At 40.4% G+C, this 16,902-nt stretch overlaps 2 protein-coding genes across 2 annotated transcripts in view; both read right to left on the bottom strand.

Moving 5' to 3' along the window:
- dgcr2 (DiGeorge syndrome critical region gene 2) overlaps positions 1–8,614 on the bottom strand; it is a 29,978-nt gene extending 21,364 nt beyond the window's left edge. Inside the window, exon 1 of the mRNA XM_080743148.1 lies at positions 8,237–8,614. Within this exon, the coding sequence (XP_080599274.1) occupies positions 8,237–8,318 (82 nt within the window). The 5' untranslated portion in view covers positions 8,319–8,614. The remainder of the gene's footprint in view (positions 1–8,236) is intronic.
- Positions 8,615–10,406: 1,792 nt separating this feature from the next.
- Positions 10,407–16,641, bottom strand: ess2 (ess-2 splicing factor homolog). Its single transcript, XM_080743014.1, has 10 exons — positions 16,272–16,641; positions 15,047–15,215; positions 14,409–14,495; positions 13,128–13,294; positions 12,895–13,012; positions 12,650–12,783; positions 12,233–12,335; positions 12,012–12,121; positions 11,804–11,919; positions 10,407–10,951 (listed from the first exon to the last, which is right to left on the bottom strand). Exons 1-10 carry the CDS (start codon positions 16,422–16,424, stop codon positions 10,681–10,683), a joined length of 1,428 nt encoding a protein of 475 aa, XP_080599140.1. The 5' UTR covers positions 16,425–16,641; the 3' UTR covers positions 10,407–10,680.
- Between the last annotated feature and the right edge of the window lie 261 nt (positions 16,642–16,902).

Raw genomic sequence — 16,902 nt, 5'->3', positions numbered from 1 at the left:
TTTTCACTTAACTGGAGCTCAGTTAGTCTGTTCTTGAGAGACTACTGTGTCAGTGGTTCTCAAACCTTTTCATGTGAAGGACCCACAAAGTGATATTTATTTGGCCACGGACCCGCATCTCAAAATATCTAGTTCCAGGGACTAGGGATGGCCAACGGTTAACCGTTACCGTTAAACCGATAAGAAATTGGTTACCGGTAAGCACTAACGGTCAATTTTGACCGATAAAAAAGAAAAGAAAAAGGAAATCAACCCATGTGTCACACCAAAAGCCCCGTACACCAATATCTAAGTAACGTCAAGTCATCAACCATGCAACTATACGCGCTGTGGTCACACATTTCTGGACACCAATGTCTGTGTAACATCCATGCATTCACGCAACTGCGAGTCTGCGCGACGCGGATTTGGAGTCGTACACGCTGACTTGTTCAACAAATGCTCCGTCGTCGATTGGATTTTACAAAACAGACCCCCGTCACATTGAATCCCGTTTAAGAAGAGCTTAAAACACAACTTTCTAATGTTACATGTTGATGACGTGAGGAACGCTAAAGTCGTCTTTTACTGAGTAGGATATGCGAAAATAACAAAGCTCAGAGTCGCAAATTCAATGATCGCTGCATCAGCACACACAAAACACGGGCGAGAGAGAAGAAAATGAATGAAATGGACATCACGTTTAGCCGATTCAACCATTCCAAAAGTCATACGATTGAAAGTTATTGCTCTAGCATGCGAGCATCTCGCTGCGGCTGTTTTGTTAGGCGAGAGCCAGGGAGTGCACAGAATGTTACAGAGGCATGGGCTGAAGGGCCTTTTGGTGGACAATTCTGTTGATAAAAGTTAAGGGCTCCAGCCCCCTTTGCTGTATGTGCGCACGTGCCACATTACAGGCTGATCATTTAAATCCCACCGTTTCTTTGCAAAAACACATTTCTTTTAGAAAACATTTGTATTCTTGTTTCTCCTAGTTTTATTGTTTTTAATGTGTAAATATGGCACTTTATTATGGGGAAAAACTGGTGTATTTTCCTTTTTTAAATCGCTAAAATAGCGCATTTTTGAACACATTTCCTTAACGGTTAACGGTTAATTAACTGATAAGGCCTTACGGTTATCGGTTAAGAAAAAATCTCCATTTGGCCATCCCCAGGGACCACCCAGAAGCAAAATTTGAGTTACAAACGTTCGCTTTGAAAATACATATATTCAAAGATTTGCACGCATTTTCACAACTTTTTCAAAAATATCAGATCTACAAGCTCGCAGCGCGGCACTCGGTGCCACGCTGTGAGCTTGTATATCTGCTATTTTTCACTGGTTAAAGCATTCAATAATTCTAGGCCTGATACTATTAGGAGCAGTGGCTGTCATTAATACAGGACCCAGGGAGCAGTTAGGGGTTAAGCAATCTGGGAACCCAGATCAAAGAAAGGGCGACGCCCACTCTGTCTGTCTCTCTTAATTTGCGTAGCCATCATTGACTCTGTCTCAAGAGATTGGGGTGTTAAGTGTCTCGCTCAGGGACACTTCCGACACATTGGGTGTGATAGGGCCAGGGGACGGAGCGGTGAACTTCCCATTCCCGGACCTAACCACTCAACTAGTACAGTCTGATAATTATATTAACAATGGGGCAACAGCACATACACAATTAACATCAACATTTTAATTAGAGACCACAAGGGGAGGTAGTTATATTTCATACAAATTCTTTCCCCCCCCCTTTTCTCTTTTGTACATACACTGTATATCAGGGTTCCCCGATTAGTTTTCCCCCAGGGCCAAATTATGTCTAGGGTAGGAGCCGAGGGCCACAACATTGCGGTGCGAGGCGTTGTGTGCTTGTAGATCTGCTGTTTTCACTACTTTTGTGCGACGGCCTTGTTTGATGAAGCAGAGTTTTACTTTGCGAAATAACTTACACATTTTGAGATACGGGTTTTCCAGCCAACAATGATGATATACTAGCTGCTCTTATACCACCATTATTACTGGGGTTGGTGGGGGCCAGACAGTAGCCCCCTGCGGGCCGCAAATGGCCCGCGGGCCACCTATTGGTGAACCCTGCTGTATATTGTTTGTTTGTGTTGTGTATATTTGTGTTATTTTTATGCTCTGTTGATGAATTGGTTCGATTCCCGATCCGGACAACCTTTGCTGCATGTCTCTCCCCATCTCTCCCCCCGTCTCCTGTCAGTCTACTACACTATCCAATAAAGGCATAAAAGCCCAAAAACAAATCTTTAAAAAGAAAAAATATATATATTCATCTTTTGTCATAATACCCCATTTATAATTTGTTTTAATCACTGGATTTAACATTGCCTCATTTCAAACCATGGACAGTGAGTTCTTGTGGTTGGGGGCCCCAATGAAACAATACAGAGATGGTAGAACAATCACAGCTGTTTCAATGAACCATTGAAACCATTTGAGGGTTTATCTCACTAAATAAACTGTGTGACCATTGCAAGAAAAGCTGATAAAACAAGCTAAAAGCTGTTACCAACAACTGTTCAAACGGAGGGGACGATTATTAGTAGGGTTAGGGTACTACAGACACTAGACGGAATTGAAAATTGTACTATAAACAAATAGATTTTCAATGGACACTGCTTATTACCAGTGGGGTAAAAATTACTCAAATGTTTTATTTAAGTAAAAGTATCAATACTGCAATATAGAAATACTCTGTTACAAGTAAAAGTCTGGAATTCAAAATATACACGAGTAGAAATACGTATTAAAAAAAAAAAAATGTAATTAAAGTACAAGTAAAGGTACTCATTATGCAGAATGTCCAATTTCAAGTTTGTAAATGTATAAAAATCTTTTGAAAATAGCAAAACAACTACAAGCTCACAATGGAGCTTGTAGATCGGCTATTTTCAGATGGCCAAAATGTATATAGGTGGAGTAAAGGTACAATTTTTATTTTATTTTTTTATTTTGGAAATACTCAAGTAAAGTACAAATACCTTAAAATTGTACTTAAGTAAAGTACTTGTAAATGTACTTAGTTACTTTCCACCACTGCTGCTTACCTGACAATTCAACGGGTCCCCTTTTCTAGATTATTTAACGACACAACCTGTGTCAAGTTGAAAGCTTGGGTAGATGATTTTGCTGGACTGTGCTGTGCTACTGACCAAGTTATTGTGTGCCAGGAGATTCACTCGTTTGACCATGAATGTGTCTCTGGAATGTTGTCATCGTTCTACATAGGGAGTATTCTTAAGCTGCGTGTCAACTTAAGTCCTTAAAAGCCCCTTTTCGACTGCAGCTTTAGCACCACACTAGACCAGTGGTTCTCAACCTGTGGGTCAAGACCCCCAGGGGGTCCCCAAATTATTTTGGGGGGTCCCCAGATGATTAACTTAATGTGCAACATTGTTTTCTCACCCAACAGTAAACAAACCAACCTAAAGTATAAGTGTATAGAGAGTTTATGCACCTTTCTAAAGTGACAATTTAAGGACTTTTTAATACCTCTAAAATGACAAATTAAACATTGGCCAAATTGTCAAATATTAGAGGCAGAAATGGTGAAAATAGCCGATCTATATGCTCACAACGCCTTGCAACTTGCAATGTAGATCTGCTATTTTCACAATAGAACCGTGTTAGTGTGTCAAAATGTAATGCCTCAACTCTTAGTGCTCGTCAGAGTGGGGGGTCCCCAGTTAAAATATGATTATTTTGGGGGTCACAGCCAGAAAAGGTTGAGAACCACTGCACTAGACGACACTACACCGCACCACACTGCACCACATAAAAATATCTACATTTTCCATTACACAAAAGTACCCCTATCGGTAAGAAACAAATTTAACCTTTTAACTGTGATTATAATACGATATAAATTTGTATTAGTACTATCCTAATTATAATGCACTATATTATAACTGTGATTATATCTCAAAAAGATGTCAAGAGAACTACGTACTAGACTGATTCAATTTAAAATATTCAATAGGGTGTACTGGACTCCTTCGAGACTGTTTAGAGTAGGCCTCTCTGAAAGTCCTGAATGTTGGAGGTGTAAGGATGGGGACGGTACACTAGTGCACATGCTCTGGAGCTGCGCCAAGGTCCAAGACTATTGGGGGGGCATTCATGAGAGGCTGCAGAGGATAACCGGCCTGACTATCCCATTCAATCCCAGCCTGTTTATTCTGGGAGACCCCAACACACTGTCTGATATTGCCCCCCTTCTGGCCGAATGGATTCAGACCGCTATCATGTTAGGCAGGAGGCTCTTGGTCAAGGATTGGAAAGCACCAACAGTGCCTGCTTTTTCTCAGTGGTGTGCATCTCTAGGTCAAGTCGCTTCCTATGAGAGACTGTCCTATAGGTTGCTCAATAATACGGACAAATACGATCTTAAATGGGGACACTACCTGTTGCAGGACTTGGGACTGGGCGGCGTTCCCGGCTCGTGAGCGAGTCTGTACTCACTGGTGAACGTGAACAATAAAATTTTTATAGGGGGTTTGACTGTGGATGTCCGTTGTTCCTGTTGAAAACTGTTTATACTATTGTATTTTTGTATTTTTATTTTTTGTATTTGTGTATGTTGTATTGTCATTGTTGTCTTGTTTAAAAAAAAAGGGAAAACTTAATAAAGTACCAATCATAAAAAATAATAACTGTGATTATAATACACTATAAAGTATTAATATGATACTATGATAATTATAATACACTATAATAGATTATAACAGTGATTATCCACAAGTTTCCAAGGTCCCATCGTGCATTGCGCAGAAGGTGTGCGGCAGTTCCGGCCTCGCAGCCGAGAGTGATCTACAAGCTCACAACAGTTACATCTGAGACGCGACGTGAGCTTGTATGTCTGCTGTTCTCCGGATGTGTCCCACACATAATTCTACAGTAAATTCTCACGGAAACAGGTGGATAACACAATATAATCTATTATCATGTATTACAACTATATTCTGGTGGTCTAAATGTTAAGTCATTGAGTGATCAGTCATTATCAAGTGTTTGGCCCTGTTTGGCCTAGCTCAGACCTACTCTGGATTGGATACTTTTTAGTATCCAATACATTTTAGTATCCATGTTTAGTACCACTTTCACACCTCTCTACCCAGGTCCTTGTAGTGGAAACCCTGGCACAAGTGGGTGGTGTGCAGAGGTGTGGTGTTGGGCCATGTCAGTGGAAAAGGGGCTAAATTAGATCCTATTTCCTACACTTCTTTCCTATTTCCTTGTATGTTAGTCCCGCCCACTGACAATATAACACCCCTACAAGGGAGTTGGCCTATCATCCAGGGATGTTGCCATCAGAAATGGGACGTCTCCTCTTCTCTATTTCCTCAATGGGAGGGACTAACATACAAGCAAGGAAAAAGGAACCAAGGAAGATCAAAGAAGGAACGGACACCAACGTCATTTTCGTCATTTCAGGCTCCATGGGACGCCGCCATGACACTTTGGCCACCCAAAATTAACATTAGCGTCTATGAGCACTTCGTCACTTCCGCCACCCAAAAGTGGCCACCCGGCGTGCCAACTTCCGGGTGTTGTCTGTTCCTTGTAGATATTCCTTGAAAGGAACTAGGAAATAGGATTTGATTTAAGGACTTGAGACACAGCTTTAGCTGATTGTATTTCCATGGGCCGGCGCCCCATACTTATTTTGACCGTAGTCCTGTGGGCACATTAAATAGCTTCGCTGAAAATAGCTGATCTACAAGCTCACAACTCGTCGCGATGCCTTGTGAGCTTGTGGATCTGCCATTTTTGGCGGTACCCCAGAATAGGTACGCCAGGACTGAAGTAGTTAAACCATCTGTTCAAGGGATGCAGGTGGTAATGTTTACGTATGCCTATAGTTCAGAATAGAAAATAGAATACAATTATTTCAATGCCTTTGCTGCCTTAGACAGAAGGCCTAATAGACTCCACTTAGAAAATAGGTTAGTTAAACTATTTCAAGACTGTGATTGTTGTTCCATCTGTGCACTGTAGCTAATACCACTGCAGAGCAGAAACCTTTGGGCACTGATGACCCACACACGGAGCAAAACCTCACAAGTTCCTTAGTATATGGAACACGGGTGACACACTGCTGAAGAAGTAACCCCATGAACAGTCAAACCCGGGGCAGAGCAGACCTAGAAACCCTTGATGGGAATGGGAAGACCTAGGTTTGATTTGGTTTCCCCAAATTATTAAGCACTGCCAGGCCAACAAAACGGTTAACATACCTTTCAAGTGTCAACAAATGTAATCAAATTGCACACCCAATCCGTACCCATTCATTCATAAATGTATAAATAATCATTTGTGCTTGGGAGCCTCTGCACAGGTCTGTTCCAAACGAACATGGGACGCACATTTTGACTCAAAGCACCAGGCAACAAAACACTGAATAATACAGAAAACCAGAGAAATGTTTAACGTATTGAAATAAGTTTTTAATTCCCACACTGTTGTGACCAGCGGATGACACTATTAAGTTGAGTCTAAAAGCCAAAGCAGAGCAGTATGCAAACATCAGACAGTGGCGTTTCAAAACACTGAGGCCACACAACAGGTCAGGTTCAGCCAAGCAATGTACTCTCAGGTTCAGCCAAGCAATGTACTCTCATCTCAGCAAATAAAATATATTATGGTAAAGCCTGGGAATGGGATAGGCCTAAATACACAAAGAGGTTATCATTCACCCAAGCAAAATGAACTTGATTTATGCCTGGTGTTCTCAACAATCCTTACATCACTGCAAATCACATGACCAGGTTCAAAGGGGTAATGTATTAGTCGTGATTGCATTCTGTATTAAGGGGGTTCCACACTACGCGCGGTCACCGCCTCCTAGCAATTCATTTTCAATGGGAGGGCACCATAGAGTAAAGAATACACTAAAGAGCTTCTTGCCCCTGTGACAAGCCTCCATATAGTCACGATGATGGATGTAGACCCCCCTAGTCTTCTTCTGGACAATCTGGACAGAGCCAAACAATTTGGCACAATAACAGTGACTCAAAGTGGGTAGCGTTTGGGAGTAATTTTAACATCAGGGAAATGTGTTGATTAAAAGCCTTTGATGTAGGCCTAAATGTAAATTATACTCATTCTGACAGTTTGTCTGGACAGGAAATGCTATATAATTATGCATTTGAGGGTCAAGCACACTATATTTTTCACTGGGGGCATTTCAAGATCTCAATTTAGTCCATTTTTTGGTTCATGGAAAGGTTTTCACCAGAAACAAGGAGAATGCAACTGGCTAGAAATCAAAGCTCTGTACACAGGGGGTGGTGTTAGCGGCTGCCACACGATGAGAATTGCGTCATTAAGTCACCTTAGGCAACACTGTATATTCTGTGTATGATACTGGTTCTCAGCATAGAGTCCCCCAGGGGTCCTTTAAGGGGTTCCAGAGGGGTCCCCTGCTAAATCATTTGATTGTTAGGAACCAAATGGACGCCTAAGGGTCTGTAACTCAAAGTGTACAATTGGAACCCATTTCTATGCTCTCTCAGAGTTACATTTACACAGATGATTTTACATTGTAGATTGGGGTCCCAGGGGGTCTCAAAGATTATGATGATGATGATGATGATGATGATGATGAGTGTATGACATGGGGGTCCGTGACCTAATGCTTAGGTTGACAATTACTGGTCTACAAGACAGAGGCATGTATTTCAGATGTATATATCTTAAATTGAAGTATGGATTTCATAATTGTCAAATTTGAGCATACTTTCATCTCAATTTGTTTGTAGGGAATAGATTTCAGATGCAAATTATGTCAAATTGCTCAGATGCATATCTCAAATTGGAGCATGGATTGCAGATGCAAATACAGCATCTCAAATTGGAGCATGGATGCAGATATATCTCAAATTGGAGCACAGATTGCAGATGCATATGTCTCAATAGATTTCAGGTGAACATAACTCAAATTGGAGCATAGATTTCAGATGCATTATGCATATATATATTATATATATATACTGTTAGTATCTCACACTGGAGCTCGACTCTCGCTGACCACTGTCGGATTGATACCTGGGATGACTGTACTGATCTCATCTGCAATCACTGCACGGGGCATAGCAACAACTTGAGCGCCGAGGCTTTAATGAACGGGCCTCGCCTGCAGCTGCTGTTCTTATGTGTAAATAATCTCTCTCTTGCATACATGGAGAAGTATAGTCCGTTATGTACAGACAGTATATAGTCACACAGTACCAACCTGTGCGTGGCGGGTCCGTCAACGTGAGGACGAAGAGGAGAGAGAGGAGGACGAAACTGCTGCTGTCAGCCTTCGGAAACATTTATCCTCCATTCATAGTAACTCCTCTACTTAGAAATAAAAAAACACAAATACCGAGGTCTGCGCCGCTGCACCGCACCGCACGTCGTCCGATGACCGTGGCTCTACAAACCACGCCAAGTGAAATGCATATCCATTCATAAAGACGTCCAATCCCGGTGTGTAAAACGTGCTGTTATTACCAGGTAGCGACACACATTGTTTATGCCATTAATTTAGCCCAACTGGTGTTGGTTGTTAACGGTTTAAACTGGCTGCTTTACGTCGCCCGTCCTCTTGAACGCTGGCCAGTCTGGAACCAAGATGGCTGCGTCCTCCCATCACAACAATCCCAAACACGCAACACACGAACACAGCCTAGGCCACTGTTTCCCAAACAGTGGGTCGGGGCCCACTTGTGTGTCGCGGATGTCTCCCATTTAGTTTTTAATTATTATTATTTCAATACATAAAAAAAAAAATACAATTTAAAAAATCCCAAAAAAGGAAAGTCTTTCATGAATTAAGAACAAATTTTGTTTTTTTTAGGCTTTGGGTCATCCAAAAAACATGTTTAAAGTGAACCCCCTGAATTCACCTTGATCCACTTTAAGGATCATAAAAAACCCTGAATGATTACTACTGCAATTTATTTTGGGTCAGAACCTTTTTTCAGGGGGTTTCAACTGTTTGTGTGAACCCTGACTACCTGGGACAGGGGACCACTGTTAGGTGGTTACATGTGGTATAAGATTATCCATATTAAACTCAAGTTAACAAATACTAATAGACTACTGATGTGTAACATGAGTGAGCAAACACATGCCATTAAATGGTGACATTTCCCAATACTGGTAATTATGACACTTCCCCTTATTGTGATCCCTTTTCTGTGGAATTTCTTAACCTCAGACTTCATTGGCACTTAGGTCATCTTAGGTCACCAGGTCATTTACTGCACTGCTTTCCAAGTAGTGGTCCATGGACCACTAATGGTGGTCCATCATCCCATGGCACGATTACAGGTGGTCCATGACTGTCTCTTCTTGCTATAGTGGTGGACAGGGACAGCTTTGCCCTGTACATATTTACTGTTATATAATACTAATATTATTCAGGTATGCCAGTGTGGCAATACCACTCTCACAGAGATATTGTTACAAAAGGTAAATTACATTTAGAAAATTACTCATCTAAAACTCATCCAGAACTTCACAAGGGACTGTGTTTCATCATACACGTGTCTCTTGAGTCTTGAAGGAGTCTGTGGACAATCCTCTTCTGTAGTAAAGCTCGACGGGCCTACTTTTCCTCCAATTACCATTAATAATGTGTTAAATTCCACCGTCCTCATTTCACACAAATTCCAAGTTATTACGTTTCTCCAAAATAAAATGATGAACAAACAAAAAAACTTTTACACTACTGAATGGATGGCCAGGGACCACATGAAATACCTTCACAGCAGCCCGCACCACATGAACCCAAAAATCACTGTCTCTGCCAACTAAACCGATCTAAATTTATTGTGCATGCTGACAGAACGAACTACTAGATCACTGTCCACTGTCGCTGACCATAATCAAATCGACCTAATGATGGTGCTATACCTCCCATTATACATTTTCGCCTTTTTCCTTTTTTTTTTGGCAATGGTTTTCATCCAACTCCAATGTTTTCCTTGTTTCATGATGGTCTGTCTGTCTGTCTGTATAACTTCTATTATCTCATAAACATAGCTCTGGTCAAAAGGTTTGAACAGTATGTTTTAGAAACGCTAGAAAGCTTGCCAAGTTTACCTCGTTTTATGTCTGATATCTCCCCTCTCCCAACAGTAGAGTAATTGTATTGATGACAAAACTATGTGTAACATCTGCTTCAAACAACTTCAATGATATTGTCAAACTGTATGTGTCCTACTATACTATTTATATTGTATTAACATACATACCATAGATTGGCTTAAATGTTTTGTTTTACATGTTTTGTTTTACACACAAGTCTCAGATATACAGTAGCCTATATGCAAAAAAAGAATGCACTGCAGCATTTTATAAACATTATGGTGCCTTTATAATTTCTGACAAATGTTAATGGACAAAATACAGCTTTATGTATGCATGATCTATGTATGATTCCAAAATCGAAAAACATGAGTAACAATTAAAACAAATGTACATAAAATAAAAATAAAAAAGGATTTCACAGAGGCCTACTTTTAAGCACCAGAGCAATTACATAAATACACCATTTCAGATTTCCATGTTCGATGTGATATTCCATCCAACCGAACAAAGATGTGCTTCTAGTTTTTGGGCAAAGGTGGATCACACCATAATAAAGTCATTTTGTCCAGACATAATAGTCTTCCGAGCATAGCCTTATCAGAAAAAGTCTGAGGCTTTTCGTCTCTTGGGAAGCTGCAGTAGGTTGTCTGTGATGGAGGCTGGGTCTTGAGAGGAAGGGGTAGCAGTTTTGGTGGGTGTTGGTGTGCCTGTAGGTGTGGATGGGCCACCAAAAGGAGTCGCGGCTCTATGTGAGGGTGATGGGGTGTAACTTGCCCTTAGTGCTTTGTCTGTGTATTTACTAGATGTCCGATTTACAAGCCTCTGCAGTGCAGGGGTGAGGGCTGGGCTCAGGCCTTTTGGAGTGAGACTGCAAAATAGAGGTTGTCGGTCTGTTAGTTTAAATCAGTATGAAAGCGACACATTTGTTTCCTACAAAGAGCTGTGTCCCATTACTTTTTATGGCAAATCATATAAATACTTACAATATATGTCAGTTGAAGTAATAAACTCAATCATTAAATACATTATTAATTTGACAGCTTAACATAACAAGGCTGCATCAATGGCAGACAATAACAACATACTAAATATGTAAACAAGCTAGCCGGCTAATTTCCATTGTGGTCCTAATGTTGTTGACTAAAAGGTCAACATAGACGACGTGACAAGACAATACAGTTATGACAAGACAGGCAGCATACAGGCAGACTAGCAGGGTCTAAATGTCAGTGGTTACATAATACTCTAGTGTACATGGTGATACACACGTTTGAAGAAAGACTCTGCATTCATAGATAAATAGTTTCCTTTTTTCCTGTATATTTATTACTGTAAAGAAATGTTATTAGCTTGTATGGACACAAGAGGGCAGTGTAATACATTAACCATATTCATGAAAGAGCAGTGACAGCAGTGTGGCTAGAGGAAGATAACTCACAGAAGAGAACAACAGCAGAAGAGATTGAATAACTTTGAGATTGAATAACTTTTGTTAAAATTGAAAGCAGCTTCATTTGTTTAAAAACAAAAACACTTTGAATTCTGAGAAATATATATTGTGTCTGAGCTCTCAAACATGAACTAATGAGTCTGTTGTGTACACTACATGAGTGACTTTTAATTTAAGTTATCTCCCCACCTCAGGAGATAAGATATAAGGTAACCAATCTCAGTCAACACTTTTGTATGACAAGATTATTTGTACTTCAAAACTATTTACCTTGCAAGGTTTTCTGTGACCTTTCGCAGTGCTTCCTGTTTCTTTGCACGGTTTTTGGCAGCAGCCTCGTTGGCCATCTTTAAACCCAATCTTTCTCTTCTTCCTGGCTCTGGAATCTTTGGGCAAAAATTATCTCAATGTTAGTTTGTGAATTTGACAATTCACTTTAAATTAATGTTTGGTGAATCAACCATCACAAGTTAAATACCTTAAATGACGGGCCATGGTTCCTCTCAGCGTATGGGGTGTCTGACCCATCGAGGCGGAAAGGGGTACTTTCTATCTCACCCCAAGTCATTAAAGGGGAATCTGCTACACCTAAAAACAGAATCGGGGAAAACATTTTCTTAAAAGGCACAAGCAAGACCTACTAAGAAACTACATGTTATTGTTAAGTACAGTGTGTGTTGGATATAAGGTTATAATTACCCGGAGAAGGGGAGGGCGCTCCTTCAAAGCCATATCCATTCACTGTTGGGGATTCGTGTGGGATAAGTTCTTTCCCATCAGGCCCTACTTTGCCCTGTTTGAACTGTGCACAAAACAGGGTAAATTAGCTTCAGTTAAGATTTACGTATTATTTTGTATTCATAGCATACAAATTAAACCATGCAGAAAGTTTTATCCAAGCACCAAAACTATAGTTATAATTAAAAACAGGTCTGCGAGAATTAAAAGCAATAGTAAATGTTGCACTCCCCTTTCAAAAGACTAGCATATTTGCATTTAGATTGCAGGATGTATCCATTAAAATATAATATTAGGAAAGCTCAAGCTTAAATCCATCTTACCTTATATGACCTCAGACATACAGTAAATAACATCATTACGGCTCTAAAGACTTACCTGTGCATTGAGGGCTGCAGCCTGTTGAATCTGGCTTTTGTTGAGGGCTTTGCTGAACGGGTCTACAACAAAACGTGTGTTCTTGTGGACTACTTCCCTTGGCTTCTTGAAGAGAGCATCATCATCTTTCACTCCTATGGTTAAAATGGTAAAGAAAAACAATCAAGTTCTTCAATACCAGAAATTGCTTTTGTATCCTGCTATGAACAAGCATTTGTGTAAAACAGTATACCATGTCTCCTTACCTTCTGGATAATACATCAGAGCATTTTTTGCTTTATACTCCCAGGTCTCTAGTCCAGCTTTGACACAATCAATGGCTGCCTTCTCTGCTGATGGCAAGGCGAGATTTTCTTCATGGCGCTAGGAGTAAAAAAACATTTAGCTTAAGTGAGAAAATATATAAAAAATGTAAAATGCATGTATTGTGCATTTATGCGATTACGTTGCATTGCAATGCATGCATTCACGTATATACCTGTTTGTATTCAGCCTCCGCATCATATAACCATGAATGTCTCAACTTCTCCTTGTCTTCTGCCAGCACCATTATTTGCTCAAACGAGGCATTGTCTTCACTGGTATTCTTGGCAAGAAAACAATCCAAACTAGGCAGTTCTTTTTCTTCCTCGTCATCCTTCTTTTCTAAAAGTACACAATACATGAAAATATAAGGAATACTGTGAAACGTTTTGCTTACTTATCCAAAATACAATTTGACTACCGGTATTATGAATAAATATTATTTTGAGCAAAAATAAACAGCATCATTATGTGAATTGGACTAGACCAGTTAGTAAGCTGTTGGGGTGCACCCCCCTACATGTGTTACAAAGATGTTTAAAATCGGTTACAATATCTCCATCTAATGAGCAGATTGCCATGAAATTGGCCGAGTGCTCCATGGATGGCAATACAATTTAAAGAGCAGCATAGCCTCGGGGCTGCTAGCAAGACTTTAGGGGTGCGTACCTTTTGCGCGAAGCCCGAAAGCGCGAAGTGGGGAAATGTCTCCTACCGCACCGTTAGCGCGAAGTGGGGAAATGCATACGTATGCATGCAAATGCAGGCTATATTAGCCGACTATTAGCACCCTTCGGCTATCGGCTTCACTTTGCGGGGGGAGGGGAGGCGTGAGGACATTTTAAGCCCTAAGAAACTACACAACCACACAATATAGGCTATTTGACTACAGGTAAATGAAAAAGGGTGCCCCCTGTCGAAACTATTGTACTACCACACAATATATCTTCCTGGACCCTTATTGTGAAGGGCTACTACAAGCTCACGTTGTCGACGTGTTGTGAGCTTGCAGATCAGCTATTTTGCGAGACAAGCTGAGTGCAGACAGCACTGCATATTATGAGCTGCGTGCTCAGTGCGTGCACAGTGGAGCATGTGAATGAAAAGAGAGACATTGTACTACCATACAATATCGAGCACTGCATATTATCAACGTTCACAAGGAGCTGTACTACCATACAATATCGGTGCGGTAGGAGACATTTCCCCACTTCGCGCTAACGGTGCGGTAGGAGACATTTCCCCACTTCGCGCTTTCGGGCTTCGCGCTTTCGGGACTTTCCCGACTTTAGTATTATATGAAGAAATTTCAACTGACGTTTGTTTACCATCATTTCCATTCAGTTCAAAATCTGTTATTGCAAACGAGGTCATGCAATTCAGCCTAAAAAGTTATTATGATTAACAAATAATTATTGATGAAAAGAAATGGTCAGGTAAATATCTCCATCTTTACCTTTTAAGCCAGTAGCTTTTCGCCCAGGTGTGGAGGCGGGAGATCCTGCGCGCCCTTCTGGAGTCTCAAAACTAGCTGGAGTAACATCTGATATGGACAAGAAATTAAGTCACTCACCAAAAAACGACACAAAAATATCCAATCAAGAACAATAATATCTGGTTGAAAGTTGAAACATTTGATTATCACCACCAATTTATTTATTTCTTTTCAAATCTTTTTTATTAAAGCACAGTGTCATAATGAGGCAGGTACACAAGTAGTATGTTGTTATTGTCTGCCATTCCCATCACAGTAATCATTGGTACAAATTAGCACGAGACCTGAGGCCATCACGGTACATGAGACCCTGCCCATGAAAGACAATAAAAGAAAACATTTTATCCCCTCCATATACCCAATTTAGTTAAGCCATCACTACCAATTTATTTAAGAAAAACACATTTTGAGCAACAGTGACTGAGGTGATATTCCTAATGTTTATTTATCTAATTAAACCCATTTTATTGTACATCTATGATGCGACAGGTTTTGAGTTTGAAGATATTCTCTTTCCATTTCTTTCATGTTTGTTTGAAAATGACATAGGGATGTTAGGTTGAAAATGTTTAAGGGGGCGTGCAGTGCACCTTACTTACATGGTGCTGAACCTCGTGGTGTAGATTTAGTCAGAGATGAGCCATATCTGATGGAAATCTCTCTCATCCTTGAAAGATCCCCAGTTTCTTCTGCATCTAGGTAATCCTTCTGTGCTTGCAGTTTTGTAACATCAGGGAAGAAATCACGCTGAATGATTTTCTCTAAGCTCTGTTAGAAAGAAATAGTGCAAGGAGGATTATTGCATGCAGAACATGTCACATTATAGTGCATGTACATTACCAGTCAAACGTTTGGAAACACATTGAATGAAAGCTGTGTCCAAACTTTTGACTGGTAGGGTATGTATTCTTTTCTTTTCTCGTCTTTCTTTTACCCGTTTACTTTTTCTTAACGTATAAGTTATTAACAAATTATACCCTATTGTTTTAGTATGTTTGTTCATATTACATTGTCAGCACAGTCTGCAGAGCATGTCTCGCCAACATTTCACTGCACATAATCTCATATGAGTGAGTGATAATTAAAATCTATTTGGCCAGCAAAGTGGTCAAATAGACCTGGGTCTGCAACTCCTAGTAGGCCTACTATAAATGAAACAAATTGGTTCCATTTGTACAGTACATTCTCGGGTGCGCAGGGTTCCATTTGCACACTTTAACAGAGGAGCTTACAGTGTAGCTTGGGGTCCCAGAGATTGACTTACTTCTACTCCACTATATCTCAGAGACAAATATTGTAGCCTACTTTTACGCCACTATTCGAAAACTTTAGTTACTAGTTACTTGTAGATTTTGATTATTATTACAAAATCACTTCTCTAAGCTTATCACGTGTCGTAGATCTGCTATTTTCAAAGGGTTTTAATACATTCTAAATCTTGTGAAATGGGACCTTCTGCACAATGAGTACTTTAATTTACTTTTGCTACTTACACTTTGATGCCAATAACTTTGCACTTTTACTCGAGTAAATTTTTGGATTACCAAACTTGTACTTGTAACAGAATATTTCTACAATAGGGGATTGATACTTTTACTTCGAAAAAAAAAAAAAAAAAGAGTAGTTCTCCTTCCATCACTGTTTTGAACGATTATATACCTCAGTGGTTCTTAAAGTGTATTTCAGGGACTCTCTAGGTTCCTTTATGGGGGTCTAAATTGACCCTTACACGTCTGTAACTTTATGACAGTGTACAAATGGAACCAAATGAACCCGGGGAGACCTTCAAAGTTTGAGAAACACTGTCACAGTCACTTGACATACCTCTATGTACTTCTCTTCGTCCAGGACCTTTCTATTGGTCGCACCAGGGCTCTCCTCCTCCTGCTGTCGGAGGGCGACAGTGTTGACAGAGGTCGCTGGGACCAGTGTCCCACCAGACTGCAGTGATCTTCTGACGCTGGCACTCCCTTCCATGGTACTGATGTTACACTGACTCACTGAGTGATATCTTATTATAATGACGTTGTTGTTAGCGCGTTAAAGCTAGCTCGCTGTGGTCCCCTCTCTTGTGTGAATGTCGAATAGAAAAACACTTTAATTACCATTCAATTCTCAGATTTAACTATCCCCTTGACAGTTAGGAATACACGCATCTTACCGTCACTAACAATACACCATTACGTGAGATAAAGTCGTGATTTTGATCAAACAAAGTTACAAACTGTGTGAGCAGAGCGTGGCAGCCTCTTCTTGAGAAAACAACAATGCTACTACGTTCTTCTGCGTCGGTCGGACGTAAGTCGGTACGTGTGCTCGACGTGCGTGACGTCAGCGGAAGTTAATCAAATTCTTAAAGGGGTATTTACCATTATTTTCAATTCAGTGTTTCCCAAACAGTGACCCTAGCTTGTAGATCTGCTATTTTCACTAGTTTGTCTCAGGCAAACGTCTA

This window comes from Nannobrachium achirus (genome assembly GCF_963921795.1).
Source record: "Nannobrachium achirus genome assembly, chromosome: 15".
NCBI classification, from domain to species: Eukaryota; Metazoa; Chordata; class Actinopteri; order Myctophiformes; family Myctophidae; genus Nannobrachium; species Nannobrachium achirus.
This window is presented reverse-complemented; position numbering and strand designations above follow the sequence as displayed.